This window comes from Elgaria multicarinata, chromosome 8, assembly GCF_023053635.1.
Source record: "Elgaria multicarinata webbii isolate HBS135686 ecotype San Diego chromosome 8, rElgMul1.1.pri, whole genome shotgun sequence".
In the NCBI taxonomy this organism is placed as follows: Eukaryota; Metazoa; Chordata; class Lepidosauria; order Squamata; family Anguidae; genus Elgaria; species Elgaria multicarinata.
In genome coordinates, this window is record NC_086178.1 from 112,488,123 (window position 1) to 112,505,551 (window position 17,429).

General features: G+C 40.7%; 1 protein-coding gene across 1 annotated transcript in view; it reads left to right on the plus strand.

Moving 5' to 3' along the window:
• Positions 1-587: 587 nt before the first annotated feature.
• Positions 588-17,429, plus strand: part of CHUK (component of inhibitor of nuclear factor kappa B kinase complex) — a 70,416-nt gene continuing 53,574 nt past the window's right edge. The window contains exons 1-7 of the mRNA XM_063133190.1: positions 588-703; positions 1,842-1,936; positions 10,180-10,294; positions 11,576-11,645; positions 13,565-13,653; positions 15,855-15,944; positions 16,098-16,222. Of these exons, the coding sequence (XP_062989260.1) occupies positions 647-703; positions 1,842-1,936; positions 10,180-10,294; positions 11,576-11,645; positions 13,565-13,653; positions 15,855-15,944; positions 16,098-16,222 (641 nt within the window). The 5' untranslated portion in view covers positions 588-646. The remainder of the gene's footprint in view (positions 704-1,841; positions 1,937-10,179; positions 10,295-11,575; positions 11,646-13,564; positions 13,654-15,854; positions 15,945-16,097; positions 16,223-17,429) is intronic.

Consider the following 17,429-nt stretch of genomic DNA (forward strand, 5'->3'; position numbering starts at 1 on the left):
GCTATCCTTCTATCCATGCAGCCCCAAATAGCATTTGCTTTTTTTTTTTTTTTTTTGCAGCCACATCGCACTGCGGGCTCCTATTCAGCTTGTGCTCCGCGACCATTCCAACCCCTGCCATCGCGCGCACGGTTCGCGCGCGCATCCCTTACCTGTGCTGCGCAGGAGAGGAGGAGGAGGAGCGCATTCACGAGCAGCTGCTCCATCCTCGGCGTCCTACGAGATCCAGACCCATTGGGCGAATAAGTGGCTCCCGCTGCCGCGCGCCTGTCAGCGCCCCCGCGTGCGCCCGGCCGCCCTGAAAGAGCGCATTTGCGAGGGTCGCACCAAAACTCGCCGGGATGCCAAGAAGGCGCACGCCGTGCGCGCCGCTGACCCAGGATGCTTTTCCCGGGGTTGTTTTGCTGGCTGGCTCGCTCGCTCTCGCTCTCTCCGCCCACGCTTACCGGAAAGGGAAGGGCGAACTGATTCGGTGGCTGCTTGCCCAGCTCCCGCGAGAGCCCGTCAAGCTGCGGTGGGCGAGGTGAGCCCGGGCGGCGCAGAGCGCGCAGGAGCCGCGATGGAGAAGCGACCGGTGGGCGCCGCCGCCGCCGTGGCCTTGCGCGGGGGTCCGCCGGGCGCCGCCGCTATCTGCGACCCGTGGGAGATGCGGGAGCGGCTGGGCACCGGCGGCTTTGGCGACGTCTCTCTCTGCCAGCACCGGGTGAGTTTGACTGGCCGGAGCAGGGGGTCGACGAGGAGGAATGGAGTGCACGGACTGAGCGAGCGGACAGCGTGGGTGGTCGGAGAAACGAAGGGGGGTGGGTGATGAGTGCAGAAGCCTTACGCGTCTAAAACTCTTTATTAAATATTGCATAAAAATTAAATGTCACTTTATGGCCAGATCTACACCAAGCAGGGGGTTGGGCTCGATGGCCTTTTAGGTCCCTTCCAACTCTGCTATTCTATGATTCTATTCTATAGCACTATGAAAACCTATGAAAGCGGTATAGAAAAGGCAGGAGCCACACGGCTGCTTTATAGCGGTATTGAAGTGCGCTGACAAGTGTTGGGTCCCAGGCATACTGCTTTCATAGTGCAATATCCTGCTTGGTGTAGATCTGGCCTATTTTATTTATTTATTTATTGCATTTCTATACCGCCCAATAGCCGGAGCTCTCTGGGCGGTTCACAAAATTTAGAATAATTCAAAGTATAAAACAACAGTATAAAACCATAATATAAAATACAATATAAAAGCTCAACCAGATAAAAACAGCAGCAATGGAAAATTACAAATTTAAAACACAGAGTTAAAATGTATTTATAGACTGTTAAAATGCTGGGAGAATAAAAAGGTCTTCACCTGGCGTCTAAAGGCATATAATGTAGGTGCCAAGCGAACCTCCTTAGGGAGCTCATTCCACAGCCGGGGTGCCACAGCAGAGAAGGCCTTGCTCCTCCTGGTAGCCAGGGGCTCATGGAAAAGCCTGTCAGTTTATCCCCAGTGCTGTTGCAACGCGTTGACCAAACACTGCAAAGTTGGATGAGGGTTACTTCTTAATGAGCAATTCGGTGGCCCTGCTTGTGGACTTCTAGGGTTCATCCACACCAAGCAGGATATAGTGGTATGAAAGTGGTATATGGTATGGTCCGTGAGCCCCAACAGTTGTCAGTGCCCTTCAATACCGCTATAAAACAGTAGTGTGGCCCTTGCCTTTTATATACCGCTTTCATACCGCTTTCATAGTGGAATATCCTGCTTGGTGTAGATGAGCCCATAGTTCCAGAATATGCAGCTATCACTGTGGTCACCTGTTTTAATATTCCCTTTTGCTCTTCCCCCCTCTCCTGCATTGTAGGTTTTAGGTACTAAGATAGCAATCAAGTCTTGTCGCCAGGAACTAAGTGTGAAAAACAAAGATCGGTGGTGCCATGAGATCCAGATAATGAAAAAGTAAGTTTCTCTGTTTTCCAGAAGATAATCTCGCTCTGTATCTCTATTCATCTATATACATTGGGGTAGGAAACTCTTTTGGGTTGTGGGCACATTTGGCAATTTGAAAAACTGAAGCCAAAAAAGAAGGAACCCCAAAAAGGAAGCCAAAAAAAAAGCCAGAGGCAAAGGGATGAAAACAGAGATGTGGTTATTAAAAATAATTACAAAGTGTTTCAGACCCTAAAGTCCTTCCTCAGGTTAATCTAGAGGAGATAATATACATATGTATGTATAATATTTACAAAGACAAAAAGGTCATCATTGTCAGTCACAATTCGTTCAGTATACATCAACATGTGAGAAGTAATCGTGAACGTTTACAAATAAAGAAACTTATTCTTTTAAAAAAAACTTTTAAAAAACCAGATAGTAAGAGGCTCAAAACATAAAGATTATTTCTACCTTATCCTATATATGAAACTCAAACTTACTCAAACAAAAATGAGGTAGGAGTTTTCTTATGGACCCACAGCCCCCTATACTTTGCTAATTAGAAGAAAGGACTCCGGGTATTTAAGCCCACAGTAAGCGATTGGAAACAGCTGTTTTTCAAAGCAGTGCCACAAGATCAAGAGACTTGTTAAGGCCGAAGGGAGTAACTGTATTTAGCCTGAGAATCTACTTTGCCTCCCTCTCCAAAAGGATTCTATCAGTCTTATTCGTAACTGTTTCTATTGTCCAAAATTAGAGATCTCTTATCTTATGAGATTTATCTCTCCAGTGTTGTATTAGGGGTGCTCCCATAATTTCACATTTAATATTGCTAATTTGTTCTCCTATTCTGATCATAGAATCATAGAATCATAGAAAGCAGAGTTGGAAGGGTCCTACAAGGCCATCAAGTCCAACCCACCCCCCACCCCCGCTCAGTGCAGGAATCCACCCTAAAGCATCACTGAAAGATGGTTGTCCAGCTGCCTCTTGAATGCCTCTAGTGTGGGAGAGCCCACAACCTCCCTAGGTAGCTGATTCCACTTAAGATTCCTTGTTGTGTTTCCTGTATATAGTTTCTTACACAGGGACAAATATGCCATATACAACAAATTTTCTATAACGTGTTAAATCCTTCAGGGTGTATTCTTTCCCGTCGGTTGGATTCACAAATTGTTTTAGTTTCAAACAATGTTCATAGTATTTGCAATGACCACAGGGGAAATGTCCTATAGGAGGTCCTAGTCCTGGTAAGAGAGGTTGTCTATCATAGTAATTTGTTTTGATATATCACTCCTGACTATCAAATCACTTACATTCCTAGTTATTTTATAAGCCATATAAGGTTTTCTTTACATCCCACTATGTCTTTACTAGTTACCAATATTTATTTATAGAGTATCTTAAAGATGTACTGATGTTATGGAAGGGTAAATTACATACTATTCTGCTGTTGAATCTCCTTTATTTAGATACAAAAAGGGACCTTCTATTGGTGCTGTCCACTCTCCTTCTAGGTCTCTGTATCATTTCTTCTGAGTAATCCCTCTGTAGACATGCACGATGTAAATTCCCAGACTCTTTTTTTGTCATCTGAGTCTTTTGTACAATTTCCCTTAATTCTTACAAATTGGCCATATGGAATATATTCTCTAATATGTTTAGGATGTGCACTATCACATCTCAGAAGTTTATTCTGATCTCTCTCCCTCATCTTTATTGCTCTCCTTCCTTCCTTTCTTCATTCATTCGTTTCATTTGTATACCACCCAATAGCCAAAGCTCTCTGGGCAGTTTGTAAAAATTAAAACTCAAAGGACAACAATAAAAACATAATATAAAATCTTTAACATACAAAAAGGTTAAGGGCGCAATGCTGTGCATTTTTAAACAGAAAATTGTAATATTCCAATCAGACATCGAACATTTTTTTTAACCCATCAGCATTACCCATATCTAGATTAATAAGTACTTTATAAATATTAGAAACTAAGACTTTTCTCTGTGCCTCTAACCTAATAAAAAGTGATTCAAAAGATGTAAGCTCTCACAAAGCTTGCTGTTTTATCATATCTTGCCTAATAAATGTGCCCACCTGATACCATGCCAGCTGATACCTGAGTCCCTCAGCTGATCTCACCACGTATCCTTGGGAAAAGGCTGCAAATGAGGACAAAAATCCTTTATCCAGAAAAAAACTTGTCTCCTAAATGCCTCAACATCGAATTGCCTGTCTGAAGAGATAAACTTTGGATGGAGGTGTATTCGGATTGGCATCAACTGTTATTTCCTACTCTTCCACACTTATAAAATGGCAGACAAAGAGGAAGAAACTCCTACCGTCAACTTGTGCAGAAGGAAAGGAAAGGAACCTCTCGTGCAAGCACTTGAGTCATTGCTGACTCCTAGAGGGACGCCTGCTTTCACTGACGTTTTCTTGGCAGATGTTGTAGCGGGGTGGGTTGCCATTGCCTTCCCCCGTCGCGGTTACCTTTCCCCCAGCTAGCTGGGTACTCATTTTACCGACCTCTGAAGGATGGAAGGCTGAGTCAACCTGAGCTGGCTGCCTGAGAACCAGCTTCCGCTGGGATCGAACTCAGGCCGTGGGGAGAGTTTCGGCTGCAGTAACTGCTGCTTACCACTCTGCGCCACACGAGGCTCGATGCTTGCTCAGTTTGCACCCAATGGCTTTCCACGTTCTGATCTAAATAAGAACAGAGATGTTGCAGCTGGTAGAATTGATAATATAACATCAGGTTAGGGATACCCCAGCCTCCAGCTGCTGGAGATCTGTACAGAAGTGCTTTAGCCATCCTCAGCTTAGTACTAGTAAAAATATTTTTTCTATTCTCTGCTGCCAGACCTTATTAGTAGTTTTAAATAGTAAATCAAAACGAAGAACATAGAACAAATAAGACAATTTTGGTAGAATCGTCGTTTTAACTGTAGCTACTCAGCTAGCAAGGGAAACGTTTAGTTTTCCCCATCGTTTAATAACTTTCATAATCAGCTTTCATACTCGACCATAGTTCAATTTGAATAATTTCTTTAAATGTTTGAAATAACATAAGTAATGGAAGTGACTCTGAACCCAATACCCGAACCTTGAGAAATCTGAAGTTGATCCCCCAGGGGAGATACTAATACATAGCAAATCTGATTTCTTGAAGTTTATCCAAAGGCCAGCTGTGGTTCGAAACTGTTCCAATTCCCGCAGCATTAATAACATGTAATCAGCATATAAATTTACCAGATGACTTTTATGTTGAACATTAATCCCTACAACCCCTGGATTTGAACAAAGATTACATGCTAAAAAAATCAATAACCAGGGTAAATAACAGTGGGAACAGGGGCAACCCTGTTTAGTACCACTATACAATTTGAATGAGGAAGAAACTAACTTGTTAATAGGAACCTGAGCTGAAGTAGGGGAATATATAGCCTGAATAGCATTAAGAAATTTGGGGCCAAATTGGTAGTGAGATAAAGCATTTTTAAATAAATTGCATTCATTAGACTTATGAATGCAATCAAACGTTTTAAATATGTCTAATGCAACTATAGTGAAAGGGGAGTATCTAGATTTACAATAATGCATCAAACTAAACCCTGCAAATTGAGTCTGGAATACATCTATGTGGAATAAAGCCACATGTAAGAACTAGAGTGAAAAGTTTGTAGTTATAGTTGTGGAATGAGCTCCCCAGAGAGGTCCGCCTGGCGCCTACACTGTAATCCTTTTGTCGCCAGCTGAAGACCTTTTTATTGTCTCAGTATTTTAACACTTAATTTTAACTTAAATTTAAATTTTACTGTTCTAACTCTGTATTTTAATTTTATATCAATTTTGCTGTGTGGTTCTATCCTGGTTGTGCTTTTTATACTGTATTTTGTATTTGTGCTTTTAACCTGTTGGTTGTTTTATTATGGTTTTAATTTTTGTGAACCGCCCAGAGAGCTTCGGCTATTGGGTGGTATAAAAATGTAATAAATAAATAAATAAATAAATAGTTTAACAAAGAAATGGGTCGGTAAGACTCCATTTTCAATAGGCCTTTATGAGGTTTGGGGAGAACAATGATCTTGGAATGGGTCCAAGTCTCTGACTTCCAGAGAGCTCCAGCTATTGGGCGGTATAGAAATGTAATAAATAAATAAATAAATAATAAATAAATAAGTTGAGCCCCCTCCAAAATTCCATTAAAGCAAGGCCACAGATAGGGAATCAACATTTCTTTAAACTGCTTATAAAATTCTCCAGTAAACCCATCTGGGCCAGGAGACTTCTGAGGCTTTCTTTTACTGCCTCCTCAATTTCCTCTAAATTGGCCGCTCCAACCAATTATGGGCTTCCTCTGGGCATACACTAACATTGAAGGCCGCTTGATATTACTCAATATTGTCCTCATCCAATCCAACATCTGCATAAAATCCCTTCAAAAATATTTAGTAACAAGTTCTGTAATTTTTACAGGATCCATGTGTTTTTTGCCTTCAACTTCTTTTATTGCTCCAATTCTATTTCTAGCCCGGTATTTTTTCAACTGATTAGCTAAAAGCTTTGCTCCCCTTCCATCATACTCAGGGCCGGTGCTACCATAGAGGCCACTCAGGTGGCCACCTAGAGCGCCAAACTAAGAGGGGCGCTGGGCACAGCGCAGCACTCACGCACGTTGGCTGTGAGCCTGCATGGCCCGAGGATTCAGCTGGGCCTGGGCGGGTGAGATGGCGCCCCACGCCCGCCCAGCCGAAGCGAAGCCAGGGACGCTGGGGTGAGGGTGGGGCGGCTCCATGTTCGGACTTCCAGAACGCACCTGGAAGAGAAAGAGAGAGAGAGAATGTATGGGTGAATGGGGTGCATGGTGTCTTTGAGTGAATGCATGTGTTCATGCGTGTGTTTGTTTGGAGTGAGTGATGTGTGTGCGTGCGTGTGTGAGTTGAGGGGGATGATTTGGAGGTGATATTCCTATTAAATAATGCATTTTAGACCCATAGACGTTCCTTTCCAATTTGTTTGCTATAATTGGCATGACGTATTTCTTGCACTTTAAAATAAATTTAGCAGTTTCAAGTTTTGTGCTTCTCGTTTTTTCCAGGAAACATATGTTCTTAAATATCAAAGTTGGCATTTTGGGGTGTGTGTGTATGAAAGTAGCTCACCTTGCCCAGGGCATAAAATAGTCTGGCACCGGCCCTGATCATACTCATAATATTGCTGTCTAAGATATAAAAGACTCATCATGGTTTTGTTTACATCCAAAGCATTATTTTCTTAACTAACAACCTCTGAAACCGCAAAGAACTAGTACATCTATAGTTATCCCACAGGGCTTGTCTTTCTTGCTCAAGAACCGCTATTTGGGCCTTATTTCTTCTTCTAAATCCACTCAACTCCTTAATACAGGTCCCTTGAATCACTGCCTTCATTGCCTCCCAGCACAATGTGGGCATAATAGAATCTACTGCATTGTCCATGAAATAATTTTCCAGCCCTTGGTGGAGAGCATGTTTACAAGAACTAGTAGTCAGCAATACTGAGGGAAAGTGCCACCCCAGGGAGGTGGCATACTGAGGGGCAAGTGCTGAACGTATAGATAAAGAAACACGGTCTGTTACCTTAATAATGCTCGGTCACACTTCCCCCTGACTGACCTGAGTCCTCCATTTGTGCTCCTTGAGAAGCTGTCAAAACCGCCGTCACCATCTTAGACATGCTCATAGATCTTTCTCTCTTTCTCTTTCGATTTAAAATAATCAGTAATGATAGTATCTTTGCACCTGCAGGTGCATGCCAGCTTGAGGAATCGGAGGCTTTTATTGCTGTTCAAATTGCTGTCATAAAATCATTAGTCTAGGGCTGGAATGTTTATAGAAGCTGAGGAGCTCTTGCAGTCAGCGTCCTACATCCACTGCCGACACAAACACCCCCACACACATAATCTACAGCAATTCCAAGATCCTCCTCCTTTGTGGTATTGCTGAGCCAAGTATCCCCCATCTTGCATTTGGTTTCTTTTTCTAGGCATAGAACTTGGCATTTATCCCTATTAAATTCCATTCTATTGTTTTCAGCCCAGTGCTTCAGCCTATCAAGATCACTTTGAAGTTTGTTTCTGTCTTCCAGGGTATTCGCTATCCCACCCAATTTTGTGTCATCTGCACATTTGATAAGCATTCCTTGCACCTCCTCATCCAATTCATTAATAAAAATGTTGAAGAGCACTGGGCCCAGGACTGAGCCCTGCGGTACCCCACCCGTTGCCTCCCTCCAGCTCCAGAAGGTTCCATTGATAAGCACTCTTTGAGTCCGATTCTGTAACCAACTGTGGATCCACCTAATAGTTGTTCCATTGAGCCCAAATGCTGTTATGGGCTACATTAATAGAAGTATATCTTCCAAACTGCGCGAGGTACTTGTTCCCCTAAATTCAGCACTGACATCAGAAAGGCTAAAGCTGAGAATGATATGAGGCTAGCAACAAATGCGAAAATCAAAAAAGCTTTCTTCTGGTATGTGCATAGTAAATAGACAGAAGAAAGAAATGGTTCCACTACTCAGTGAGGATGGCAAAATGATAACTGATGACAAAGGAAAGGCGGAAGTGCTCAATTCCTACTTTGGCTGAATCTTCTCCCAAAAGAGGGTCTATGACCTCCCTGGCAAATGTGAATTCAAGCTGAAGGGACAGGATTGCAACTTGATATTATTTTTAAAAATGGTCAAGGAACACCTAATTTCTCTGAACGAGTTCATATCTCCAGGTCTCGATGAACTGCATCCTAGAGTAAAAAATGAACTGGCAGAAGATCTCTCAGAACCACTGTCTATTATCTTTGTGAAATCATGGAGGACAGGTGAAGTGCCAGATGACTAGAGGAGGGCTAATCTTGTTTGTATCTTCAAAAAGGGCAAAAAGGAGGGGACTACATACCAGTTAGTCTGACATCAGTCCCTAGGAAATTTTTGGAACAGATTATAAAGAAGTCAATCTGTAAGTACCTTGAAAACAATGCAGTGATTTCTAGAAGGCAACATGGATTTATCAAGAACAAATCCTGTCAGACTAATCTGATCTCATTTTTTGATCGGGTAACCTCCCTTGTGGACTGTGGGAATGCTGTGGATGTCATAATTCTTGACTTCAGCAAAGCTTTTGACAAAGTGCCCCATGATATTCTGATTAACAAACTAGCTAAAAGGGGGCTAGATGGAACAACTATTAGGTGGATTCACAGTTGGCTACAGAATCCAACTCAAAAGAGTGTGTATCAACGGAACCTTCTCAAACTGGGGAGAGGCAACGAGTGGGGTACCGCAGGGCTCAGTCCTGGGCCCAGTGCTCTTCAACATTTTTATTAATGATTTGAACGAGGAGGTGCAGGGAACGCTTATCAAATTTGCCGATGACACAAAATTGGGTGGGATAGCTAATACCCTGGAAGACAGAAACAAACTTCAAAGTGATCTTGATAGGCTGGAGTGCTGGGCTAAAAACAACAGAATGAAATTAATAGGGACAACACAAAGTGTTGGTACAAAGTGTTTAAATTACCTTTAAAGCCCTACATGATTTGGGTCCAGGTTACGTGCGGGATCGCCTTCTCCCGTACAATCCACCCAGCACACTCAGGTCCTCTGGGGAGAACTTACTTCAGTCAGCCAAAACTAAGGCTGGCAACTGTTACCCAGAGGACGTTTTCTTCTGCCACTCCCAAACTGTGGAATGGCCTGCCGGAGGAGATTCATCAACTTAACACTCTTTCCAAGTTTAAGACAGCCATAAAGACTAATCTCTTCTGGCAGGCTTACCCAGATGAATGTTAAACCAAGAATTTTTAAGTTCTGTTGATTGTTATTTTGATGCTGTATTGATTTTATATGCTCTTTTAATAAATTTTATGTATCTGATTTATACTGTATTGTACTAATGTTGATCCCTGCCTCATTCCAAAAGGAGAGGTGGGTAAGAATTATTATTATTATTATTATTATTATTATTATTATTATTATTATTATTATTATTATTATTATTTGTACATTGCAGAAACACAGCACCCCTTTCCCTGGCCACTTAGCTCTGTAGCTTCACAGAAAACCTATCTGAATTCATTAAATCATTATTGGATGGTTAAGTTTGGTTTGGTTTGATTTGTTCCAGTTTCGAGAACAACAAAAGTTGATACTGTGTATTTTCTGAATATTTAGCATTACCTATAGTATTAAGCTTTTTCAGTGTACATTCTATTTCTTTCCACTTTTTCTTTAGATTGAACCACCCCAATGTTGTAAAAGCCTATGAAGTGCCTAAAGAGATTAATTTCCTTGTCAATGATGTCCCACTTTTAGCTATGGAATATTGCTCCAGAGGAGATCTCAGGAAGGTAATGCATGTCTCTTCAGTGACATGACTGGATTGATGGATCTGTTCTTTGGATCTTGCATCTGACTCTGTTGATGTGCGTAGTATGTAACACAAAATGTTCCCCATCCTTTCCAGAGGCAATTTACATTCCTGGCAAGCTTATTTTGGACGTGCACGACATATGAGCTTGGGAAAATTCTGGACCATGAGCCTGATATGGCAGGTTTCTCCATCCAACCTGCCAACTTCTTCTCCAGACCCTGCCCCATTTCCTGGCACAGAAAAGCTCTTACAGATGGGCACTGAAAGACTGGCATTCAGCAAGTGCCCAGTTTTCCTCAGTTTGAATACGCATGCATCCTTAGTTGAGCAGGTGGATTCCTGCATTGAGCAGGGGATTGGACTCGATGGCCTTATAGGCCCCTTCCAACTCTACTATTCTATGATTCTATATCTATGTTTTTGCAGTCACCCCATAGCCTTTGGCTATCTGCCTCTTGATAGTTCAGATCTGCTTGTGATTGTAAAACATATCAAGTGGTGTACAAGATTAAAACCATAATATAACCATATAAACATACAAAATACCTAAAACACACTAAAATGTTACCAGTAGCCATTTTCTGTTTGAAAATGATTTTATGTTTATTTTCTAATAAACAAACAGAAAGTCAAAAGCCAAGGCAAAAAACCCATCTTCAACATACATCTGAATTGCATCAGAAATGGCAAATGTTTAATATCTGGGGGAAGAGTATTCCTAAGAGTGGACACAACACAGAAAAGGCTATTTTTCTAGTTTTTGCCCCTGTCTTTTTTGCAACATTTTTGAAGACTTATAGGAACCAACTTTGGGTACATAGTTACCATTAGATTAAAATCGTGGGCTCAAAAAAAAATAAAAAATGAGTGGGGTGGGGGGAGAGAGAGCTCCAATAGGCATTTGGCAATAATTATTTCTTTTTTTCTGCTTTTCAAGTCCTATTGGAAATCCCTGTATCTGGGGCATAAAAAAGTTGTTTTAAAACTTTTTAAAATAAAAAATTTGAAGCTTAAATTTGTTACACATCTGTAATTTTTCTGCTTTACTTATCTTTAAAATAACATATTTGCTTGGCTTGCTGAATTAGATTGCTGACGTGGATGCTCATTTTATATACATAGAGGCCTTCTTCAAATAGCGTTTGTGTTTTTCAAGCAATTGCTTGCTCTTAAAATATGTAGTACTTTGACATGGGTGTATAGGAATCATCTAATTAACATTTGCAGTTTAAATTAAAACATGCTATTTTTTTTGCAGCTCTTGAACACACCTGAAAATTGCTGTGGTCTTAAGGAGAGCCAAATACTTTCACTTCTGAGCGACATTGGTAGGCCAACTGCACTTTCATGCCTTTTTGACAAGCCTGTCTATCATTCTCAAACTGTTAATTTTGTTTCAAACACTTTAAAAATATTACATGTAAGGCTTGGGGCACTACGAATACATAAATAGTTTTAATTTTATGAAAAGTTCTTTTGACTTTTTGCCCTTTCTTAGGCCATGGCTAGACCAGGCCTATATCTCGGGATTGTCCCGGGATCATCCCTGTGCATCCAAATGACACACATGGGATCCCGGGAGCAGGCAGGGACAACCCCTCCATTTGCCTGGGATAATGCTTAGGTCTAGCTAAGGCCTTAGTTTGTGTAATGCCTTAGGAATAGAAGTTTTAAAATGAAAACAGATTCTCACGTTCAGATTCTGATCTCAGTTTTTGATTCAGACATGCATTATCCTGAATATGTGATTAGTGAGATTTTTCAAAACTAATCTTATTATGTTGGTAGTCTTCCCAGCTTTTATTTCTTTAAAAAAAATTAACATGAAGTGCTCTGATGCGTAAGTCATACAAATAAATTGGGACATCAACTTCAGGGGTTCGCAAACTTTCTACCCCTTAGGAGAGCTAAATATGATTGAGACTGAAGCAGTCACAAAATGGTGTTCCAGGGGAAGAGCCAATCCCAAAATGGTGGCACATGGAGGTGAAGTTTGATATAATCATTTGCCAATTACTGGCATTTTATATCTAAATTCTATTTGAAAATTGTTAAAATTCTATTGTCACAACTACTTCCTTGTATGGAGGGAGTTCCATAGTTCAGCTTTCCTCAGGTGAAGTACAGACATTGGCTCTGGAGGTATCATGACTCAATCTCCGCATTTCAGGCCAAATTTGTTGATCCATGCATATGATTTCACCTTTTATTTGAAGCATTATGACCTGTACATTCTGTTAGATTAGATTAGATTCCTGTGTCAAAATGCCTGTGGCACCACGTCAAGTATGCCCAAAAAGGGACTATTTCACAATCTGATCATGCCCTGGTTGAGACCGCAGCAGATTTGCTGGGAGCACACTGAAACTCTTGTTTGTAGCTAAAGTATAGAGATTATGCTGAGCAAGCCTTCTGTTAAGAGACTGCTGCGACCATTCCACACTTCCATAACTGGGGAACCCATTTCTTTTAACTACACTGACAGTTTGGAAGACTTGGGTGAGTTGTGTGGCACCACTCCTCAGCCTTCTGCTGTTCCTAGACCACCCATATCCAGAGATTTAATCCATAATAGACAGCCTATAATGGGTGTAGATATTGATGCTTAACTAAGAGCTATTCGAGCTGGGTAGTTTTAGAAACTCCAGGTAAGATTTTTTTTATTTATTTATTTTAAAAGCCACTAGTGGGGAACTGTTCCCTCACAGTTTTTGAGTAACTATTTACACAACAGTCAGGGGAAACGAAAAGTGTGCTTTCTGTTGTTTACATCCCTATTCAGTCATCTCTATTCAGATGTTTATCTGGAACAAATGGATGACAGTGAGCGAGGCCAGGGAGGTGCAGGACAAGCAGCACAACAGCACTGTCATTTCTACGCATAAAGTTTTAAAATTGGATTTAAAACTGATTTCTTTTTCTTAAGGGTTCACATTTTCACTTACCCCAGAACCAGGCAACAAAAAATTCAAAAACATGTAAGGTACAGTTTCAACGATATAAAATAATAAACATGCCCAGGCATCTTTTTCATCTCCAAGTACCCTTGAGTAGCCTTTTAAGACAGTGTAGATCATGCAAAGCAGAGTCATACTTCCTCTAGAACTGAAAACAATGCATTTGAGTAATTTCACTTTGCCTTGCCTCCTACTATGTTATAGAGAGTAAAAGGATCTAGATTTCTCTAAAATGTATTTTCTCCCCTCAATGTGTCCCCACCCCCACCCCGGAACCATATGACTTCTAGGGTCTGGTATCCAGTACTTACATGAAAACAGAATAATACATAGAGACCTAAAACCTGAAAATATTGTTCTTCAGGATGAAGGTGGGAAGGTAAGTGAAATACCTTAGATTATTCAAACAGCATATCTGAAGCTCTATCAATTTGCTTTGGCTGTATACATTGAGAAAGGATGGCCTATTCCCTATTTTCATTCACCACCTTCGGTATCTAGAGTATAAGTTGAATATTCTTACTGAAATGTCACAAGACTGTCTTTGGTATGACGGATAAGTGGAGAGCTAGAACAGTTTTGCCATGAACAGGGCTTGAAGTAAACTAATGTGAGACAAAGCACAAGAACTCGCTGAGAATTTCAGAACAATCCCGATTCTTCTCTGCCCATCTTGTCCTGGGGAGGGGGGGGCATGATCATAGAATCATAAAATAGCAGAGTTGGAAGGGACCTACAAGGCCATAACGTCCAACCCCCTGCTCAGTGCAGGAATCCACCCTAAAGCATCCCTGACAGATGGTTGTCCAGCTGCCTCTTGAAGGCCTCTAGTGTGGGAAAGCCCATAATGTCCCTAGGTAACTGGTTCCATTGTCGTACTGCTCTAACGGTCAGGAAGTTTTTCCTGATGTCCATAATGAGTGGAGAAGTATCAGCCTTACTGGGTAAACATGAAAGAAGAAAGTAAGGAGGTAGGAGGACTACTCTGCTGCAGTACATTTAGAAAGCACCAGGTATGCCCTTCTAAAGTTCTTAAGGTGAGTTGTGTAGAATTTGTTCACACTTTGGCTTCCTGTGCACAGAAGAGTAGTGGGTAATGTGCTTTTCTGAGATGGGATCTTATATTGCTGGAGAGTGTGTGATAATTGACCCCCCCCCCCCAAATTGGCACCCTACTGGGAGGTAGCTATAATACTAATATATTTATTTCTTACCCACCTCTCCCTCTGGATCGAGGTGGGGAACAATATTAGATACAAATACCATAAAATACATAAAATTGATTAAAACATGACTGGGGTGGGCAAAAGGTAGATCTCTAGATGTATTAGCCAACTCCCAGATGCTGATGGTGAGGAATTCTGGGAGCTGAAATTGAAAACATCTGGAAATCTACTTTCTGCTCTGGGACTATATGTTCTTGAGGGCCATCTGAACTCTGTGGTAGACTACTGGAATTATTGTGGAGTCTGCTGTTTGGAGCTATGCTCTTTTGGAGGAGAAGGGAAGGAAGGTGTATGAACTAGGTTTCAGCTTTATCACTCTTAAGTGATAAATAAGTATAGACCAGATAAGTACAGAATATTTTAAAATTGGAATAAATACAATTGATACAGTTCCAGTGGTGATTCTGGGTGGCTGAGATTAGGATAATGACTGTTAGTTTAAAGGAGTGCAGTCAAATCAGAGATCAGAAGTTAAAATGGAATTGGGAAAACTGATAAAAAGTTTACAGTAGTCAAGAGAAGAAATAGCTGATTAGAGTCATAAAACACATAGAGATTCCTTTCCTTGTAGATAATGTTTAGAAAATATAAATTAAGGTCTTTTAAAAACTAGGGAAGCTGAGAAAGGGTGAATTTACAGTAATAAGCTATCATCTTCAATATCAGATTCACTATGAGAAGCAGTGAAAGCAGGAATCAAAGATGAACCTTAGGCTGTAAGCTAAGTGGCAAATTCATACCACCAGTAATGCTGGGAAAATAATACTTTAAGTTTTTGACACATAGCTTCAGGTGTGTTTAGATGTCAAAAGACACCTGGCAAAATTAGGAGTCATGAGAAGTGTAGAAAGATGATTTTTTTATTTTTTATTTTATTTATTTATTGCATTTCTATACCGCCCAATAGCCGAAGCTTGTTAGGCAGTTCACAAGTTCTGTTTTTGCACCAAGGAAGAGGGAGTAAAAAAAAAATGCAGGCTGGACAAGTAGAAGCAGCCGCACAGTTCTCCAGATTTAGCATACGGGAGACACTTAGGCCCATGGTTGAATTTATCAAAGTAGAGAGAGGCGAGGATAGAACCAAACAGAGAAGTTGCAAGAGGGGAAAGATGTAGCAATAAAGGCCGTGAAACAACATTTGTGGAAGGCGAGGAAGGAAATGGCTCTACACCACTTTGGTAGCAGTAACTGAAAAGTGGTGTAAAATTTTGCAAATTAAATTTAAATGAGGAAAAAGCTCAGCTTCTAAAACTCATGGGAATAAAAACAAAACAAAAAAACTGCTCATTGTCAAAAGCAATAGAAATGTCAAGTAGCATAAATAAAGAATATTTTCACTTGATTTTATTTCCAGACAGTTCACAAAATAATAGACCTGGGATATGCCAAAGATCTGGATCAAGGAAGCTTATGCACATCTTTCGTTGGGACCTTACAGTATTTGGTAAGATCTGTAAAAATAAAGTTGCAGTGTATTGTGGCAGAAATTGCCCCAGTTTATATTTCCAAATATCCTGTCTCCAGTTATAGAGGGAAATTTGCAATGCTCACCAGAGCTTTTTGGTTCTTACTGCATTTTCTTATTATTTTGTTTAAGGCACCAGAACTCTTTGATAATAAGCCCTATACGACTTCTGTAGACTTCTGGAGCTTTGGAACTGTGGTCTTCGAGTGCATTACAGGATTTAGACCATTTTTACATAATCAGCAGCCTTTTAGCTGGTAAGAGATTTGTTTCTGAGGTTTGTTTCTTATTAGACCATTGCTTGCCTTTCTTGTCCAAGTAGGGTAAACTACCGTATTTCTTCAATTCTAAGACACACTTTTTTTCCCCATATAAACATCTCTAAAAATGGGGTGCGTCTTAGAATCGCAGGCATGACTTAGGGTTTTTTTTTCTGTTGGTGGTACTGAAATTAGTGTGCGTCTTACAATCGATGGCATCTTACAATCGAAGAAATACGGTAGTATCTTTAGTTTTTATACATACTAGGGGTTATTGAACAGTTGTTCCAGGCAGCTGCTCTGTTCTTGGAAATGAACCACTAGGAAAGAGCCTACTCTAAAGAGTGCGGTTCTGCTCAGACTCATAACCCATGCGTTAGGACTGCTGACCAGGAAGACTCAAGAGGAAAGGAAAATAATCTCCCTGTGTTAATTTTCCTTCCACAAAGCTGTCTCCCACTTGATGCAATAGGATTCAGCGCGTAATCGGCCTTTCTAGACTATTGTTTTGTTGCTCAGTAAATGGGGATCTAAATGTGTTTGCTCCAACTGGTGTGTCTTCCTGCAGCACTATGTAATATTTTCCAAATATAATATTTTGCTAAATGGAAAATGCAGAGGTAAAGTCTCAAGGGAGGACTCATATTGCAGTAATGAGCGCTGGGTGGAATATCTGAGTGTCACAGGCATTTATTGATAGTGCCAGAGATATCACTGGTGAAAGGGCTCCAAGATATTGAATTAGTACCCAGTCTTTATTATGCCATCATCTGCTTCCTCTCTCACAAGTCCTCTGAGGTGTGAAGAGGGCTTGAGGCAGAGGAAGGAATTTCTCTCATTTGCATTGCAGTTTGAAAAAGATTGGCAAAAATAGAAGTCCCTAGCAAATACGAGAGAGAGAGAGAGGAGTCTTATATCACTTGCACTTAGGATGAAATAATAATAATAATAATAATAATAATAATAATAATAATAATAATAATACCGTATTTCTTTGATTCTAAGATGCCATCGATTGTAAGACTCACACTAATTTCAGTACCACCAACAGAAAAAAAGCTTTGATTCTAAGAAATAATAAACGCACCCATGATCCTAAGATGCACCCCGTTTTTAGAGATGTTTATATGGGGGGAAAAGTGCGTCTTAGAATCAAAGAAATAGGGTAATAATAATTTATTTCTTACCCATCTCTCCGATTGGA